Genomic DNA, 17,883 nt, shown 5'->3' on the forward strand with positions numbered 1-17,883 from the left:
TCAGATTTCTCCAACAGCACAAGCTGTCAGATGACAGGAATTTGTAAAAGCATGTCCTTTGGAGGCTATGGCAGGGGATCCGTCGGCTGTGGCATTCGAAGCCAGACAACAAGATACATGAAGGGACCAGGCTTTCCTTGAGGGTACAGTCTAGCCTAATCTATTCCTCCAGGCCCTCGGAGGCTTCTCTGTAAAGACGATGGCTTCCCAGTTCCTTCATTCACTACCCTTACCCGCAAGCATCTGAACGTAGAGCAAAAACATTTCTTTCTCCATGCAGGACAGCAATCTCTCTGCCTGAGTCTCGCAATGAGCAATGTCACTGCATTTGGAAATGTATGCCTATATGTGCTGCCCTGGCAAGATAAAACATGGCACCAAGGCCATTTATTCCCCTGCCATTGTTGCCAAAGACAAGAGAATCCATTCAGAGAAACAGGTTAGCTTCAAAAGGATGGAAGTAAAGATCTAAACTGACTGGATATATCACTTTCCTTTACAAGGAACACAGAATAATCCTGCCATTTTTCTTACTCAAGTCCCTTGTATTTGCAAAGAACGGGGCTTCAGTTGTACACGACCAACCCCATTTGCTTATGAGGTATTCTTGCAAAGGTACACAGACATGACTCTGTTAAACTGAATCCACCTCAATGCACCAATTAGGCAAGTAGTTTGAGGAAATCCTACGGGGAATAATTTCTATTATAAAATAAATGATCACCTCTCAGCAGACCTGCCTTATCTTAGAACTACATACACTCAAAGTCAGAAGCAATGTCAATGGTAAGTACCCTGTCCCCCAATGTTTGATTCCTGCCCAGTCTTAGGTGTGAACATCCCAGCAGTGGTGACTCATTCCTCAAGGCAGGGGCCCTGCCCCATACAGCCTGAGCTATGAAAAGACCATACTTGGAAGGAGCCAAAACCCATCACCTTGCAACTCCCACTCACTTTTTCTGGGACTATCCTTTGGTGACAAACGGAATCTTCAACTTCCTCTGTACAAGAACCCAACCAACATCTGAGTACAGCTATTATAAAATGCAATGGAGTTCAAAATTCCACCCCCATGCTGGCTTATATGGAGGCTTGTCCACATCTGTGAGTGCTTTATCACCTCACCCTACTTTTAAAACTATGCATAAAGCACTCAAAACCATTTCTGAATGAAGACACCTGTGCCATGCTATGAGTGTCTACCCCTAAGCTGACAGTATGACTGTGTCATCACAAACTGGGAGTTTCTCCTCCTGCCTAATAACCAATGGAAAAGACAACTCGGGATCAAATTGTATTTGTGAACCGCACTCTCCCCTTCATCCCTCCAAAAGTAGCCATCATGATCGTAGTTCTGTTGATGGCTGTGAATGTCCTAACAAAACCTGATATGAATTTGGCAATACCTTTAAATAAATTGTGAATTTTACTAAGCCTTTCAGCATCTGCACATATCTGAGAAGCAGAGATGAAAATGTACCCTTACGTGTGCACGGGAAGTGCGTCCCACCCATGTGAAGCTCAAATTACAATGTGAAGCTCCCATGTGATACTGATGTAACCCTCTAGGCTAGCAGTTGGGGTCTAGGAAGAAGAGCTGATGTTTGTAATCACCCATTTGCCTGGGGCTTTGCACTGACCCACAATCTTGGCATGGAGGAAGGTGACTATACAGTCGGGTATCACAATTCCAGCCTGGATCCTGAATTTCTGACCAAGGACACTGGCTCTACCTGCCACTTGGCTGATGAAAAGAGATTCATTTGCTTCTGCTAATTGGCAGCAGAGATCATATGAACCTCTTGTTCCTGCCAGGAAAAGCCCAGATCTCTCAGTTCCAATGCTAATCACTTACCAGAAACAAAACAATCAAGAGTATTCCCTGATGGAGACACAGGGCATCCATTCTTCCTGATGTTGTCAATTTTATCCGTGTATCAAGCCAGACCTTAAGAAGACTGTGTACTCTGTATTATTCTGGCTTATCATTGAATTAACTTATAGAATTGCACTTTGGCAGTCAGCCATCCGTGTACCCTGAGAGACCGCGGAGGAAGAAGTGGTAAAAAGTGACTGAGGTATTTACTATCAGACACGGTCAAGAGCATGGCCCACCCTGACAACTCTCTTTTAGAGACCTCAGGTGGAGGAAGGCAACTCTGGCCTCAGTCCCAGGAACACCTTATATTTCTCCTGAACAGCAGCCTTATTTCATCTCACGGTTGTGTTTCCTTCCTTCCTTTGGTTGTTAGGAAGCCCCAGGGCCAGCTCTAGAAGTACACAGAAATTTACTGTGCATGTGTTTTGAATAGAGCCCTTGCTGAAGCTTTATTTGCTTATACTTTTCCTTATATCCAAATATTGCCCATCTACTCATTTTTTTTTTTACCTGATACTTATGTATTCCTAAAGGTTATATTTAGAGAATGGGCAGAGAAAATAATTTTTTAAAAAATGTCAGGCTATCATGCATTTGGTTACAGATATGAGGACAGCTGAGTCACATTTCAAGTATACTCTTGTAAGTGAGCATTCATGGACCTGAAGTCAACATAGCAGGAAAACAAGGGCCTTTATTTCTCTGACTCAAAGTTAGCAGGAAGAGGGGCTCCTGGGTGGCTCAGTCGGTTGAGTGTCTTGACTCTTGGTTTCGGCTCAGTTCATGATCTCGTGGTTTGTGAGTCCACGCCCCACATTGGGCTCTATGCTGACAGCATGGAGCCTGCTTGGGATTTTCGCTCTCTCTCCCTCTGTCACTGCCTCTCCCCCACTCATGTTTTTTTCTTTTCCTCCTCTCTCTCAAAATAAGTAAACATTTTTTAAAAAATGAGTTAAAAAAACAAGTTAGCAAGAAGAGAGGGGGCTAGAGTAGAATTTTGCAAGGGCTCCTGGATGGCAATGACCGCAGGCAAAACCAGGGCTAGAACATCCTGCTGGCTCTCATGGGCTCAGAAGGGCAATCCCTTACCTTACTGGGGTCTTCTCCCCTTGAGAGTGAGTGTCTCTGATATCGTCCACCTTCTCTATCTCCTTCTATCAGTATTTTTTGGCCAAAAAAGAGCAGCAGCAGCACAGGGCCAGCTGCTAAAAATGACACCCATCCTCCCCTCCCCCCCACGGCTCCGCAGGGCCAGGCTGCTGGGGGCTGAGGCACCACCCGGACCCTCCCCAGAGCAGGGAAATTCAGCGCCTAATGAAATCGATCCTGATTCACACGGGCTGCACTCTGACTCTCGGGAGGTAGTTTGTGTTTCTAAATCCCAGAGGCACCTACATGGTGTGAATTTTGTGTGAGTGTGAGTGTGTTTGGGTGTGGGCAGGGGTGTGTTTCCCTCTTCTCGAGATTAAAACAACGTATCTGAAGGTGGTGTGGGAGGCCACAGAGAAACCGCAGTAATAACCCAGCACTCTGCCTGGGGCTCGGGTCTGCGTTGGGTGCCCCTGCTCATTACATGTGGCTTCAGGCCTTACACTGTCCAACTGCAACCTGGGCACAGATGACTTCCCGCTCTGCTAGGCACTGCCTCCAGGTCAGGGGGACCCCAAGGACTCATCACCCTCCAGAGCATTCACACTACAGGTTTTGCCTGTTTGACAAGTTCTGACAACGAGGCCGCCGGCTTCCCTCTCAGAGAGAAGCCACAGACAAGAAGTCCAAAGACCTACGTTCTCATAGGCTTTTCTGTTTGTTTGTTTGTTTGTTTGTTTGTTTTTAATAATGATTTGCAAACACTAAAGAACTTCATTTCATACGCATGTAGAAACTTCTCCATCTCCTGCTCCCCTTGAGAAATCAGAAGTTCCAGTCTACGGCCATACCACCCTGAACGCGCCCGATCTCGTCTGATCTCAGAAGCTAAGCAGGGTCGGGCCTGGTTAGTACTTGGATGGGAGAAATCAGAAGTTCTGTCACCAATGGGTCCCAGATCCTCATGACCACCCTCAGCTATCATAGCATCACAGCCGCTCTCTGGCGCATCCCGAAGCCCACCTTCTCCCTGTCCCTACACAGGTTACCCCACTGTTCATGATCCCTGCTCTGGGGGGATTCTGAGGTTCCCACCAGAGCGATCTTCAGAGATAAATGGGTAAACAAAGAAACAGCCTGATAAAGTAATGGCTTACATTTTCTTCATCTCTATTAATAAATGTTTTTAGAAGAATCAATCCTATCAAACTTTACTTCTGTAGCAAGTGAATGCTCAGTTCTCAGGACACATTTCTACCCATCAGATGCTGGCCACCTCCCCCCAGCTTATCTCCAGATATCTACTCATCCTTGAGAGGCTCCGAGGTTGCTTCCTGGGATCCTTTACCTGACCGTCACGGAGGAAGAACTGACTGGCTCCTCAACTGAGCATCCAGGGTGCAAGGTTCTGTCAGGGCAGCTCAAACACATCCCCTGGGGTATTTTATTGCCCATATGTCCCACTCTTGACTACACAGTCTCTAAGTGCCCTGAGCAAAGCCACCATCACGCTCCTCTTCATAGTTACTGTGTGGAAACAACTCGGCACCTACCAGGTAATCAGTTACACACTTGACTCAACAGTTCACTGAACAATTAGAGCCCACATGCTGGATCAGGTAAGCGAACATATCAAAACCCCCAAAGACCCTTCCACCTCTGAGAATCCAGAAGAAACATTGGTCCTGCATCTTTTACCAAAGCGTTACTGCTTTTATCATGCTCCTTATCTTAAGACTGGGTCAGGTACTACATCAGGGGTTGGACAGACATCACGCTGGTCAGAGGTGCGATAACTGTCAATTTCTATTGGTAAAGATAAGGGGGAAACAGGCTCAGAACAGCTCAGCACCTGCCTCAGCACATACATCTACAAAAGTCAAGAAGTGGGAATCAAACCCAATCAATGAGACTGCGAACCGAGGACCTTGCCACACACAACATTGCCTCTCATCCTACATGGCGATGAGGGCAGAACGGACATCACACAGGCCTCCAGCAATGAACTTTTACCTAATACAACTACAAACCTCAACAAAAGAAAACTCTCCGTCTCAGGCATAGGGCCTGTGGGGACGCAGGTGAGCCAAGCAGCCACCTCCCAGTTGTGAAAATGCTCTAATCCACTCGACAGTCTCAGATGAGGAAATTTTAAACAGCATTATTGATTGATTTTAAAATTCAGCTGACATGTTTTTCCCTATTGAGAATTTCCCCAAACCAAAGCTGTTTCATTAGGACTCAACAAACATAATATAATTAATTCAGGGGCTGTTTCTCTAGCAGGTGGAATAGCAGGAAGGATTGTTTTGTTTGTTTGGGTTTTTTTCGTTTTTATAAAACTAGTACTACATTTTATGAGTTTGAGGAAAGGTAATAAATATGTCTTTAAAATGGATTTGCCCATGCTGAAGAAACTTGTTAAACACAGTAATAGAAGGCCTCAGAGCCCTAGTTTTGCAAGGGGAATTTTCCTACCCTTCACGATTATCATTCCATCCAAAGGGGAGAACACAACCCAGCGCAGCTTGGTTTGAGAGGCATAGGGTGCTGGGAGCTCCCAGCAAAGCCAGCAGATGACAGGGACAGAGCCATCGGCACCCCATAAGGAAATGGGGTCTACACAGTCATAGCTGACAGCACTGAGCTGGCTCACTGAGGTTTGTGAGCATGTGCCGTCTGCCAACCCCTGGCCCTCTGCAACATGATGCCACTTGGTCTCCACTAATGCCCATGGCACAGGCATCATTAGCCCCACTTCACAGAGGAGAAAATGAAGGCCAAATAAGTTATTCCAATGTATGCAGCAAGCTAATGGGAGAGCCAAGACTTGAACTTGAGCCCTTTAAACTCTGCTCTTCCCTCCACACCCTGCAGTACCCATAAGACTCTCTGAGAAAACAAAATACCTCCCACTTTGGCCTTTTTTGCTTTTTACTCTGAGCCTCCGCCCCCATCTCTGATGATTTAAAGGCCCATTTAATTCCACTGGTTTTACTGAAGCTTATTCATACCTCATTGGTTAAACTGTAACCTTTGAAACAGCAGCATCAGGCTTCCAATTTTTCATTTTGTCTTTCGTTATGAAGAAAACATATACAGATGCTATGCTGCCTAAAAGTATGAAAGCTTAACTATCGTGGATACAAAGGACCTCAGGAACCTCCTTTTTGTTTTTTTATTTCAAATTTATTTATTTAAATTCAAGTTAGTAAACATACAGTGTAATATTGGTTTCATGAGTAAAACCCAGTGATTCATCACTTACATATAGCACCCAGAGCTCATCCCAACAAGTGCCCTCCTTAATACCCATCACCCATTTAGCCCATCCCCTCATCCACCTCCCCTCTAGCAACCCCCAGTTTGTTCTCTGTATTTAAGAGTCTCTTAAGGTTTGCCTCCCTCTCTTTTTTTTATCTTATTTTTCCTTTCCTTCCCATATGTTCATTTGTTGTGTTTCTTAAATTCCACATAGGAGTAAAATCATATGATATTTGGCTTTATCTGACTGACTTATTTCGCTTAGTGTAATACACTCTAGTTCCATCCACATTGCTGCAAATGGCAAGATTTCGTTCTTTTTGATCACAGAGTAGTATTCCATTGTATAGATATACCACATCTTCTTTAGCCATTCGTCCATCGATGGACATTTGGGCTCTTTCCATACTTTGGCTAGTGCTGCTATAAACACTGGGGTGCATGGGCCCCTTCGAGTCAGCATTTTCGTATCCCTTAGGTAAATATCTAGTGGTGCAAGTGCTTGGTCATGGAGTAGTTCTCTTTTTAACTTCTTGAGGAACCTCCATACTACTTTCCCAGGTGGCTGCACCAGTTTGCATTCCCACCAGCAGTACAAAAGAGGAACCCCCTTTTTATTTCAGAAATAGGCCAAGTGACGTCAGGAAAGGCCACGTGATTTGCCTGAATTTAACACATTTAAAAAGTGGCAAAGTCATGGCTCACCTCAGCCCCTTCCTGGGTTACCATGCTCTACAGGCCAAGTGGCTTCAGGGAAGAATTAGTCAGTGTGTACAGAAAACGGGTGATGGGCATTGAGGAGGGCACTTGTTGGAATGAGCACTGGATAAGCCAAGTTGAAAATAAATTCTATTATTAAAAAAACAAAAATACAATAAAAATTTTAAAATTTTAAAAAATAAAGAAATGCTAAGAAAAAGCAGCACCAACAGCAAAATAGAGTCAACATAAATGTCTGCCAATGGCGGGGGTGGGGGGGGGGAAGAATGGATAAAAAGATTATTGCATATGACAAAATAATAAAGCCATTAACTAGATCTAAAACTATCAAACCAAAAACCTCCAGAAACAATTTTCAATGAAATACACAGATTAGAGAAGGAAATGTTTCTACGGTGCAACATGTAATGTAACACCTTATTTGCAGACCTGCCCATATGACATAAAAGTGTAAGAGCATGAACAGAAAAGTACATTAATGATGTGGCACTTTAGGAAAAGGGGCCAAGAAGGAGCCCTCATTGGATTTCACTTTTATACTTGATGTTTTATTTCTTTAAAATAAGCAAACGGGCATATTATAAAATACATAAATAAACAAAATTTAAAAAAATAAATAAAAGAAGCAAATGGGCAAAGGTAGGCAGGGATGAAAGCTCTAACTTATAACTTGATGTAACTTCAAAGCAGACTGGCTGAGTCAAAAGCTGGGGCACACCAATGTGGATTAATAGTCTTCTGTTGCTTCCCTGGAAGAAATGACTTGGAACATTTAAAAATCAATACTTCAAAAATTTTAAAAACACTATTTGTTTTTTTACATTTTTTTTAATGTTTATTTATTTTTGAGACAGAGACATAGCGCCAGTGGGGGAGGGGCAGAGAGAGAAGGAGACACAGAATCTGAAGCAGGCTCCAGGCTCTGAGCTATCAGCACAGAGCCCCATGCGGGGCTCAAACTCATGAACTGTGAGATCATGACCTGAGCCGAAGTCGGATGCTTAATTGACTGAGCCACCCAGGCGCCCCCAAAAACACTATTTCATTGCCATAATCAAGCAGCAGAAGAAGAGACAACGAAAGGACAGAGGCCAACGGGAAGGTCTGGGGTGAGGAATGGGCTAACGCGAGGTAAGAGAAACTGCCGCTCAGGGGAAAGCAGAATGGTGACATCATGTGGAAAGGGAAAGGTAACAAGCAGACCAGACACAAGGGTACCGGGGGAAAATTATTAAGCTGCTTCCCACAGACCAGGCCAGCTGCCTGTGAAAACCAGCAGAGCTCAAGCCATCAGACAAGGTGAACAGATCCTTCAAAGCTGAGAAACATTCAAGGACATATGAATGCAAATCAGCAGGTCTTTTTGGGGTGAGGTTAACTTCTACAACAGGAGGAACACTGTGGGGACTTCAGATTTTTTTAAGCCTAGCATGTAAAATTCCAGATTAATCTGGAGGGGAAAAAAAATCCCCTTCTGAAGAACCATTCTATAAATAAGCAATTTTGCCTCCCCTGGAGCACCCTTTAAAACTTGGACAAAACGTGGATGCTGCAATCATCCCCAGGGTTCCGCTTGCAGAAACACAGTTGGAACATGGGAAGGACGCGCTCCTTTTGAGTTTTAGAATTTCTGCTTCAAAACAGTTCAAGGCTTTGGTCGGAATTTGAGCTTGTCGGGATCTTGGTATAATAGATCGGAAGTCAAAGGGCAAGAGTTTTCTTCTTTTCTTCAATTCAAGTGAACAGCGTGAGTGAAAAGGGCCCCTGACTTTGTGAGCTTTATTTTTATCTGGAGTTCAATTTCTACAAGTTCATATTCTGCTCTGAAGATCACCAGCATCATTTGAGATTTAGTCACAGCCAGGCTGCTCGGGAAGAATGATTAGTATTCACTCCAGAAGAAAAACATTATCTTTAAAACCAACAGCTATTCACTCCATCTAAAACATTCATTTATTCCACATTAAAGGAACTCGCTGGTTTCAAAAAGTTCCATGATAAATCTCCCTTCAGCCATTTGTCCTAAAAAGGCTTGGCTCATCAAGGAGAACTTCATACCCAAATAAATCAGCGGGTTCTGTCCTGTGTGGGCCATGGCTACAGGAAAGAACCTAAATTAATGAATGCTCCCTCACTTTAGGACCTCTTCAAATAATCAGAATTCTATGCTAAAGTAAGGTATTGCTTATATACATAAATTACTTTTCCAAATCCCCCAGTGCAACAACAACAACAACAAAAACCCCTTTATTCAGCAAAAACACTGTGATTAAAGCTTCAAATTTCTTTTTCAAAAAAGACCGGTCAAGAAGCTTTGAAACAACTTTTTAGAATTCACTTTGCTTCTTGTTCATCCTCTCTCTATTCGATAAAAGCAACACCTTTTATTCTTTTAACAGCACTGTGGTTCATTATCTCTCTCTTTCTCCTCCAGGCCCTTTGGATAACCTTCCTGAGCCATCTCACTATAAGGCGAAAGAGAATCCTTGAGACAGCACCTTTATTATCACACTGAACGTGACTGTTATTAGCAAAGGTTACAGTGCAGGGATCCTGACCCACACACCATAGGCCCAGACCCGGTGAGGCCACGTTATAGCAGAAAATGTCACCCACATGGTGTCTAGTCACCTAGGGGGCTCAGTCAGTTAGCTGTCTGACTCTTGATTTGGGCTCAGGTCATGATCTCAGGGTTGGTGGGTTCAAGCTCTGTGCTGACGGCATGTGGAGCCTGCTTGGGATTCTTTCTTTCTCTCTCTCTCTCTGCCCCTCACCCACTCACACTCTCTCTCAAAGTAAATTAAGAAACTTTAAATTAATTAATTGTGATAGACCTGGGTCACTTACATTAACACTTGCCATCTTATGGATTTCCCAGTTTCCCAGACTAGCACCCCTCACCCAAACCACCCACACCGACACCTGCTTTTGCTCCCAGCCCCCACTTCCCAGCACTAAAACACTCTCTCTGCTTATTTAAGACCTTAGGTGGATGGCTTATGACTGATAACTGGGAGTGTCCCAGAGACGCCTTTCTCACTGTGGTCCCTGTTATCCAACACAGCAGGTATAAACATGGAGTATCTGATAACCATTTAAGGATGGGTGGGAGTCAAGAAGGAAGGAACACATTAAGAGCCTGAACCTTTTTGGCCCCAATAACAAGGATCTGGGGTGCACGACTGCAGTGACCCACCCACCTAGTATAAAGCAGGCTGGCTCCAGTTTAGACCTGTGAGCTTCAGAGCCTCCCAACCCTGAAGGCCCCCAGAAGGGAACACAAGGAAGGAAGAAGTAAAACCTGAGTGGAGAAGGAAGGAAGCAACACAGAGAGACAGGTAAATAGGAAGAAGAGGGAATGAAAAAGATCAATTACTTGCTAAGGCAGCACAGATTGAGCACTTATTGTATGCCAGATATTAACTCATTTAATCCTGCCAATGCTTTCCCTGGTGCCCATGCCAGACTGGAAGGCTTAGAGGCAGAGAAGTTAAGTACCTTGCCCAGAATTGCTCGGTGAGGAACTGGCAAAGTCAAATTCCAAACCTGGAGAATCTGACTGCAAACCTCAAGTCCCCACACCTCATTTACCAAAGTGTATCCCACAGAATGCAGCACTTTCTCTGGGCAACAGATAGGTGTGGAGTGAGAAAATGAAAATAAAAGCATGTGGTTAAAGGCAAATTGAGGGGGCACCTGGGTGGCTCAGTCGGTTAAGTGTCTGATTCTGGATGTGGGTTCAGGTCACGATCTCACCATTGGGGAGATCAAGTCTGTGCTTCGGGCTCTGCTACAGAACCTGCTTGGGAGGGCAGAGTGGCTGCCCAAAACTCTAGAATCACTCCAGCAACCTACAGCCTCAGCTGACCTCCTGGAGACATCCACCCCAGGGCCTCCACTCGCCCTGCTCATCTGAGACAGGAAACGTCTGCATGTGCCCACTGGCCCTCTCCACCTGGACAGCCTGCTCAACTCTCCCTGCAGGGTGTCTGGCTTTGGGAACTTCACAAAGGCACTGTCTCACCTGGTCCCTTCAGTTCTGAACTCCTGTCTGTCCCTTCTGTGAGGACACGTGGCATCAAATCATTATGATACCAAAAAAGAAAAAAAAAAAAAAGGACCTAATACTTTACCCACATCTCACCAAGAATGCTTCTTAGAAAAGCCTGAGGTTGATGGCTATTATACTCCACTGACAGAATCATTAATGATTCGTTTTAAGACAACAAGTTAAAGACATTCTCAGCCTCATGGAAGGAGACCGCCAAGTGAGGCACTTTTCTTCCAACCGCCTTAGAGTCGATTACATGAGAAGGGCTTGCTCTATGAAGCCCTTTTGTTCAAAGTTCGGTAAATATCCTGAGGCAGAGAACATAATTACAGCCAAGTAACCACTTTCTGAATACCGTGAGTGTCTGAGCTATTCACACCAATACCTAAGAGAAGCAAGAGCTACGTGGGCTTTTCAGAGATCAAGCTACAGAGTTGATGCCAAGTCTGACCGCCTACGACAACGGCCAAATTCCAGAGCTCCCAGGCAATGAAAGGCGCAATGGACGAGTCACCCAAGAGTCCTGGAGGAGGGACATCATTTAGCAGGTATGCCTTGTGTCCCTAATCACAGCTGTTGAGTCATCAAGCTAAAGTCCTCCACAGGACTGCCCTCATCACATCACTCCACTGCTCAAAACCTTTCTATGGCTCCCGACTGCCAAGAAAACAAAGTTCAAACTTCACAGATTGGTATGAAGCGTCCTTCAAAACCTGCCTCAAACCCCCCTTTCTGGCTACCCTCCACCGGAATCCCTCATGACCCACCCTCCTTCCCTTCTTTTCCCCTACATTTGAAGCCCACCTCGTCCTCACCTCCATCAGGAAGCCCTATCCACCCCAATGCCAGGGCAGAGGTGTCATGTGAAACCCTGCCGTGTTTTCCAACAAGTTCCATTTCTACAAACTCCAAGTTGTCCCCAACCCCAAAACCACATGAACCATGTCTGATTCCTTTTCAGCTTAGGAGGGGAAAGGACTTCTCTCCTCAGCTGACAACTTTTCACTAGAGTTCGGCAATTCTCCTATTATCTGGAAGATGAAATGCTCTACATCGTCCGTGCCTGGGATTTATATTTCACCAAGTGGTGTCAGCACTGATATAGTAACCTCCCATTTTTATTGAGCAGCTCACAATGTAACTGATGACATCTGCTGGGGCTGGTATTTGAGGTGAAGGCTAGCCTCAGTTCTGCCAGCTCTCCCCACGGCTCGGTATGTAAATAGCCCACAGCGGCAACACCTGAGCTACAAAGTGGGGCTTCTTGGCTGAGGTCCTCAATTATACCCCATAAAGTCATCAGGTTTTATCTGAGGAGGATTTGTCTCAGCAGATCCAGTTTTCATGCCTACAGAACTAGAAAAAGAGGGAGCAGGGCTGGGAATCTGCTCGATACGCTTGCCTTCATTCCCAGGAGAGAAAAATCCCTCTTCAGGCTTTTTGGTTAAGCAGATTTAAATACCATGCTCTTTTTGATGCTCAAAGTTTCTGTGTGAACACCCAAATCAAGGGAAACTATCGGGTATATCCCCAAGTGGCAAATGATACCCACCTTCCAAGTATTATCTTTCCCAATGTCTACTAGTAAAAATGAAAAAGGCTTCTCCTGGTGAAGTTTTAGTATTTGTTTCCAAGTCTTGGGGAAGAGTAAATCTGGCAGTTATTTAGAGAATGTCTGATCCTTACAGGACAAGAACCTATTTCTGGTTCTGGTCTGGAAACAATTAGTTCACTGGCACCGGCAGCTGAGATACGTCCCTCAGCAAAATCGTGGTAGGAATGTTTGTAGAAAGGCTCGTTTGTCAGACACAGACAGAGAACATGCGGCTCTGTTTCTGAGGGTTCTTCTGAAATGAAGGTATATCCTTTTGAAAGACATGTTTAGAAATTCTGACCCTTTCCAGTGGAGAATTTCTAAATTACAAATGCCTCTGCATGCTTTAACGTGGCTTATTGTGATGTCTCAGTCACTGCTAAAGTTGCAAAGGAGTAAGGCTCTTGGAGGCTGCTAAGATATGGATAAGCTCAGACTGATCTTCAAAGGAAAGCCTTTCTTGGCACCTGCTCCCAAGACACATGCAACACAGTAAGTTCCCCACCTACAGATTCAACACTGGCCCTGCACATACATGCTTTACAGCCCTTAACACATCCCACTGGAACTGGTGACTGACTTCTGCCCATGCTCTACTCTGAGCTCCTCCAGGGCTGGCACTACAGCTTTTTTTTATGTTTATTTATTTTGAGAGAGAGAGAGAGACCATAAGAAGAGGAGGGGCAGAGAGAGAGAGAGGGAGAGAAAGAATCCCAAGCACTGACAATGCAGAGCCCCATGTGAGGTTCCATCTCGCTAACCACGAGATCATGACCTGAGCTCAAATCAAGAGCTGGGCACTTAATCGACTGAGCCATCCAGGCACCCCTACGATTGTTCTGTTCTCCCAGAACCTGGCTGGTGCCCGTGAAAACAGTGCAAGTTCAATGTTTGAAAACGAATGAATGCATGTACGAATGAATAAAATGTTCTACTTGAAGGCATGAGCTGAAATGCATATGTAGAAATTTTAATACCAATTTTGTTTAAATAAAAAAAAAACAGGGTCCAGGGTGAGAGCAACCCATTAAAGTCACAAAGGAGGGAGTAGAAGGGGTTACCTTCTACCATGTTACATGTCAAAGCCTTGCTTGATTTCTTGTTGTCAGGTTGGCCATCATGATCACATCAAATACTGAAGCCGCAGAAGTGAAGTTCATCGTCAGAAGTGTGAACCTTTGATACGTGGTAGGTAAACTTTTCCCCCCAGGTTTCAGTATCAATTGCATATACATACTTCAGGTACAACCTAGCACCATTTTCATCAGCAGAGTCTGTGCCAACAGCAGCCACACATGGGACAGTCGAAACAGGGACATGATTCACGGGCAGGTCCTCGCTGTATCTTAAATAACTCAGAGGAGGACAGTGGTGATGATTTACAAGGGCCATCAGGAGACTGGCTTCATGCTTGCTGGTTATCAGTGGAAAGAGCTCTCTGAGGACCATGCTTACACCCAAGTGGTCATTGAGCAGACTCAGAAAGAAGCTTCCATTTAGAAACCACGATGAACTGATTTAACAAATGAACTATCCGTGCCCTTGAAAGCCTCCTGGGATTAACCTGTTTCTACCAAGGAAGTTTCAATGTTCATGACTCATGTCAATTGCACAGCATTTCCAGGCAGTCTCTTCCACGAATGAAATCACTGGATTCAACCCAACAACTCACCAGGTCATTATAATAAGCATTTTACTCTTTTGTTATTGTTGTGTTAAAAAAAAATCCAATGACTGTAGTTGTCAATTCAATACATTTTTAACAATCTGTCTTAGACAATCTCAGACAAATAACCAAACTGATAAAATACCTTCCATCACCATAGTCATTTTAGGCTCCCAAGTCAGTAAAATAAGACAGCTCACTGGCCTTTTTATGAATACTAGCTCAGCACGCAAGGAAGGAAAAATGAGGCCACATTTCCCACGGAATATACAACAAGAAACATTGCATCCTTTACCTTGGTCAAAAGGCTTGTTGGGATTCCAGTTTCTGAAATAATCATCCTATATAAGGAAAAAAAAAATAGAAAACAAAGGTCAGATTTCAGAAAACTTCTCACATAACTACACAAAAACCTGCCTTTCTCCCTATCTCCCGAAACACAAAGGAAAGCATGAATGGCTTAGAAATCGTTCCCCAAACAGACATTTATGTGAAATCAAAAATATCAATTTACTTTTCAAATTCTTGTCTTTCAAACTACATGCATTAAACACTGGGAAGAGTAAGAAACATTTCAGCCTCATATGGAAACAACGCTGCTCTTCTCGGTTTGACAGATAAACGGAGACACCTTCCAAAAGCAAGGTGGATTTGCTATCAATTATGCTGCAGGTGATGCCCTGCTGCCCTCACTTATGATTAGGCCTCTGTGTTTGTAACAGCTGATAATTTCAACTGTCAACATTCCCTTCATGCAGAGACACATAACTTGCAGTGCAGTTACAGTTTTCCAACACTGGCAAAAGTTAAAAGCAGAGGACCGTTCAAATGTGAGCATTAACCAGAGGCATACATTTAGCTTCGTACCATTTGTTCTGGATGTGTGACAGCAAAATAATAAAGACTGGCCAATCCACTCAATGCTGCTTATATCAATTTATGCTGAGAAGAGACACTTTGTTCCTTGGAAATTCACTGGGGTCCAGGCCACTCACTTATTTATAGTTACATGAACCTCTTCTCCCCTTTTGAGAACCTCTCCTTCTTAACTGCTGCCTGCTCTCTTTATCCTCCCCTCCCCCACCTGCACTGTCCCCCAGCATACCCACTCTGTCCCGGCAACCAGTTTGCAAGGTGAAGAGGCTTCACACGTGTTTATCACCCCCACATCATTTTAGGGCTTGCACACCTTTTCAGGTCATTTCCTCCTCGACCTAATCTACCCAACATTATTTGCTGTCTGTGTTTTTGGCAGGTACTGTGCATGCTGCAGAGTTATAGAGAGCTGCCTACAAAGAGGCCTCAATTTCTCTTCCAGAGAAGCTAATTTACATCAAAGTGCACAATTAGTTTAAATTATTGTCCACACTGTCTCCGGCTGCAGTTTGTCTCCGACAAGATCTCCTGTGAATTTTATCAGCCTCTGTGTCGTTCAATTACCTGGCTTTATTAGATCCTTGTTGAGTTCACCTAAGCCCTTAAATAGATTTTAGGAAACTGGATTTAGAGTAAAATCACAACATATTGCTTCTTGGGCAGTGATTCCATTTTCCAGAACATGAATAAACATGAACAGGTTCCTCTGGAAGCTAGGGATTCAGCATTAAATTGTTTTTAACTCCAAGGAATTGGGCCACTTTGCTCTGGCTTTAATGTTAGGGCATGACTGACCTTCTCACCCATGTGGTTAAGAAGTCCCTAAGGGCCACACCATGAAATATCAATGAGAAAGCTTAAAACAAGCCCTCTGCTATGTCTCTCCCCACCTATGATTTTAAATACAATCCTAATCTTTTGAACTATGTGGTTTGAAACTCAGCAGCCCGGGTTAAATGAATCCAAGTTAAGGAATGGATGGGGGTGGGGGGGCTTAGCCTCCGATTTCTTAGCTGGATGGTCGTCAATGTGCTCTCAGCTCTATACACAAGCATGTCACCGACACATTCTGCTGGTCACGAGGACAGAAGAATGAATCGGAAGAACCTATCCTCACTGCTGGAGAAAAAAATAACATCCATCCTTCCAACCGTGGTTCATCAGCGCCCTCTTCACATATAGAGCCCAGCTTCCTATCCCTATCCTCATGCAATATGATCTACTTGAACATGCTGTTCTAAGACATGGAAGTCCTTGGAAGTTTAGGATGTGTGTCCGACAGGGAAGGACTGAAGCCGAAGACAAGTTCCTTTACTTTAATTTCACTTGCCACATTCCCTTTGATGTCAAAAAAAGGTATGAGTAAGTCTCAAGAGCTGAATATTCCCTAATGATTTCAACCTCCTTTGTAACCGGGATGGCATGTGAATGAAGCATGCTTCTGGACCTTGTCATTTTTCCAGGTTAACTACAATGGCCACTTTTACATATTTCTCAGGGGGGAAAAAATCACCATTTTAAATACAAAGCCTTTCAGTCATAAAAGCAGGTATGTGCATTCAAATAGTTTCAACTGATCGCAAAGGTAAAAAATACTGCCTAATTGCTGCCAAGATGTGAAAGTGCACCTTGAGTGAACACTCGTTATGCAAAGGCAGTCCTTCAGGGAGCCCCTGGCCCAGCAAGGCCAAGCACGGAAGGAAAGTGATTCCCTGCACCTGACTGCTTTTGCTCTGCTTTAGGAATGTAGATTGCCTAGGCAAAAACCAATGAGCCAGGAGCAGATAAACCCACGAGTGTAACTGTTTGGCTAGAGCTAAGAGAAACCCCTATCAGAGGCCAAGGTCATGAACACATGGCAAACAGGGAAGAACCAAGAGCCCAGCTGGGGGGTGGTCAGGGAGCACCGGGGTGGGGCAGGGAGGCAGCAAAGTGGAGGATGAGATGCTGGGCGGACAGAGCACCCCGCCACACGGAATGTGCCAGGTCTTACTGGCCCGCACACAAGGCAAGTCCAAGCAGGCAGGGGCAGTATCCATCAATCCGCCCCACGTCTGCGAGGATTTCCAGTGAGGCAGCATCTAAACTCAAGTGGGAAAAGCCACAGATAAAAGACGGCCCCTTCTAGAGCTGCACCTCCTGAGAACGCGCTCATCCCTGAATCCCACTTATCAGAAGGACAACTGTCTGTGGCACTGAACCAACACTATCAGCACGAGGGCTGGTCATTTCTCCCGGGCTCAAGACTGGAGACGGGGGGTGGGGAAGAGAAACCACCCCAGCTTGTCTTTTATTTTCTATCTAAATTAATACAGCTATATCCTCTTTACACTGTCCTAAAATAGACCCATGACTTCCGGTGCCGTGGGCAGTTCTGCCAGTTTTCTCAGAGTTACAATTCCCACCCTGGGAACCATGCCTGTCCCCACAAAACCCCAATGCCGCAGTGAATTAAAGAGTGTTCCCGCTGCACGGACCCCAGAGTCCCTTCCAGATATCAGCCCAGGGCAGGACTTTAAGAGCCCCTGCCTGTCATCTTCCTTCCAGCCCAAGAAGGTTGTGACCTGGTCAAATTCAGACTGTGGGGGAAAGGCACACGGGATGTGTCAGATCAAACTTGCCAGGAGAGGCGAGCATGTCTGAGTTGGCCTCTTAACTGGTCATTTTATCATCTAATGAGGAGGCTTTTCAAAATGACTTGCAAGGACCCCAGCAACAGTTAATTTTTAAAACATAAACCTAGA

General features: G+C 44.7%; 1 protein-coding gene across 2 annotated transcripts in view; it reads right to left on the reverse strand.

The window, feature by feature from the left end:
- The window catches only part of SPOCK1 (SPARC (osteonectin), cwcv and kazal like domains proteoglycan 1), a 513,210-nt gene that overhangs the window by 261,826 nt on the left and 233,501 nt on the right, over nucleotides 1-17,883 (reverse strand). For both annotated transcript variants that reach the window (XM_042935806.1, XM_042935812.1), the window contains exon 3: nucleotides 14,559-14,604. In XM_042935806.1, coding sequence (XP_042791740.1) covers nucleotides 14,559-14,604 — 46 coding nt within the window. The remainder of the gene's footprint in view (nucleotides 1-14,558; nucleotides 14,605-17,883) is intronic.

The sequence above is a fragment of the Panthera leo genome, chromosome A1 (assembly GCF_018350215.1).
Source record: "Panthera leo isolate Ple1 chromosome A1, P.leo_Ple1_pat1.1, whole genome shotgun sequence".
Taxonomy (NCBI): domain Eukaryota; kingdom Metazoa; phylum Chordata; class Mammalia; order Carnivora; family Felidae; genus Panthera; species Panthera leo.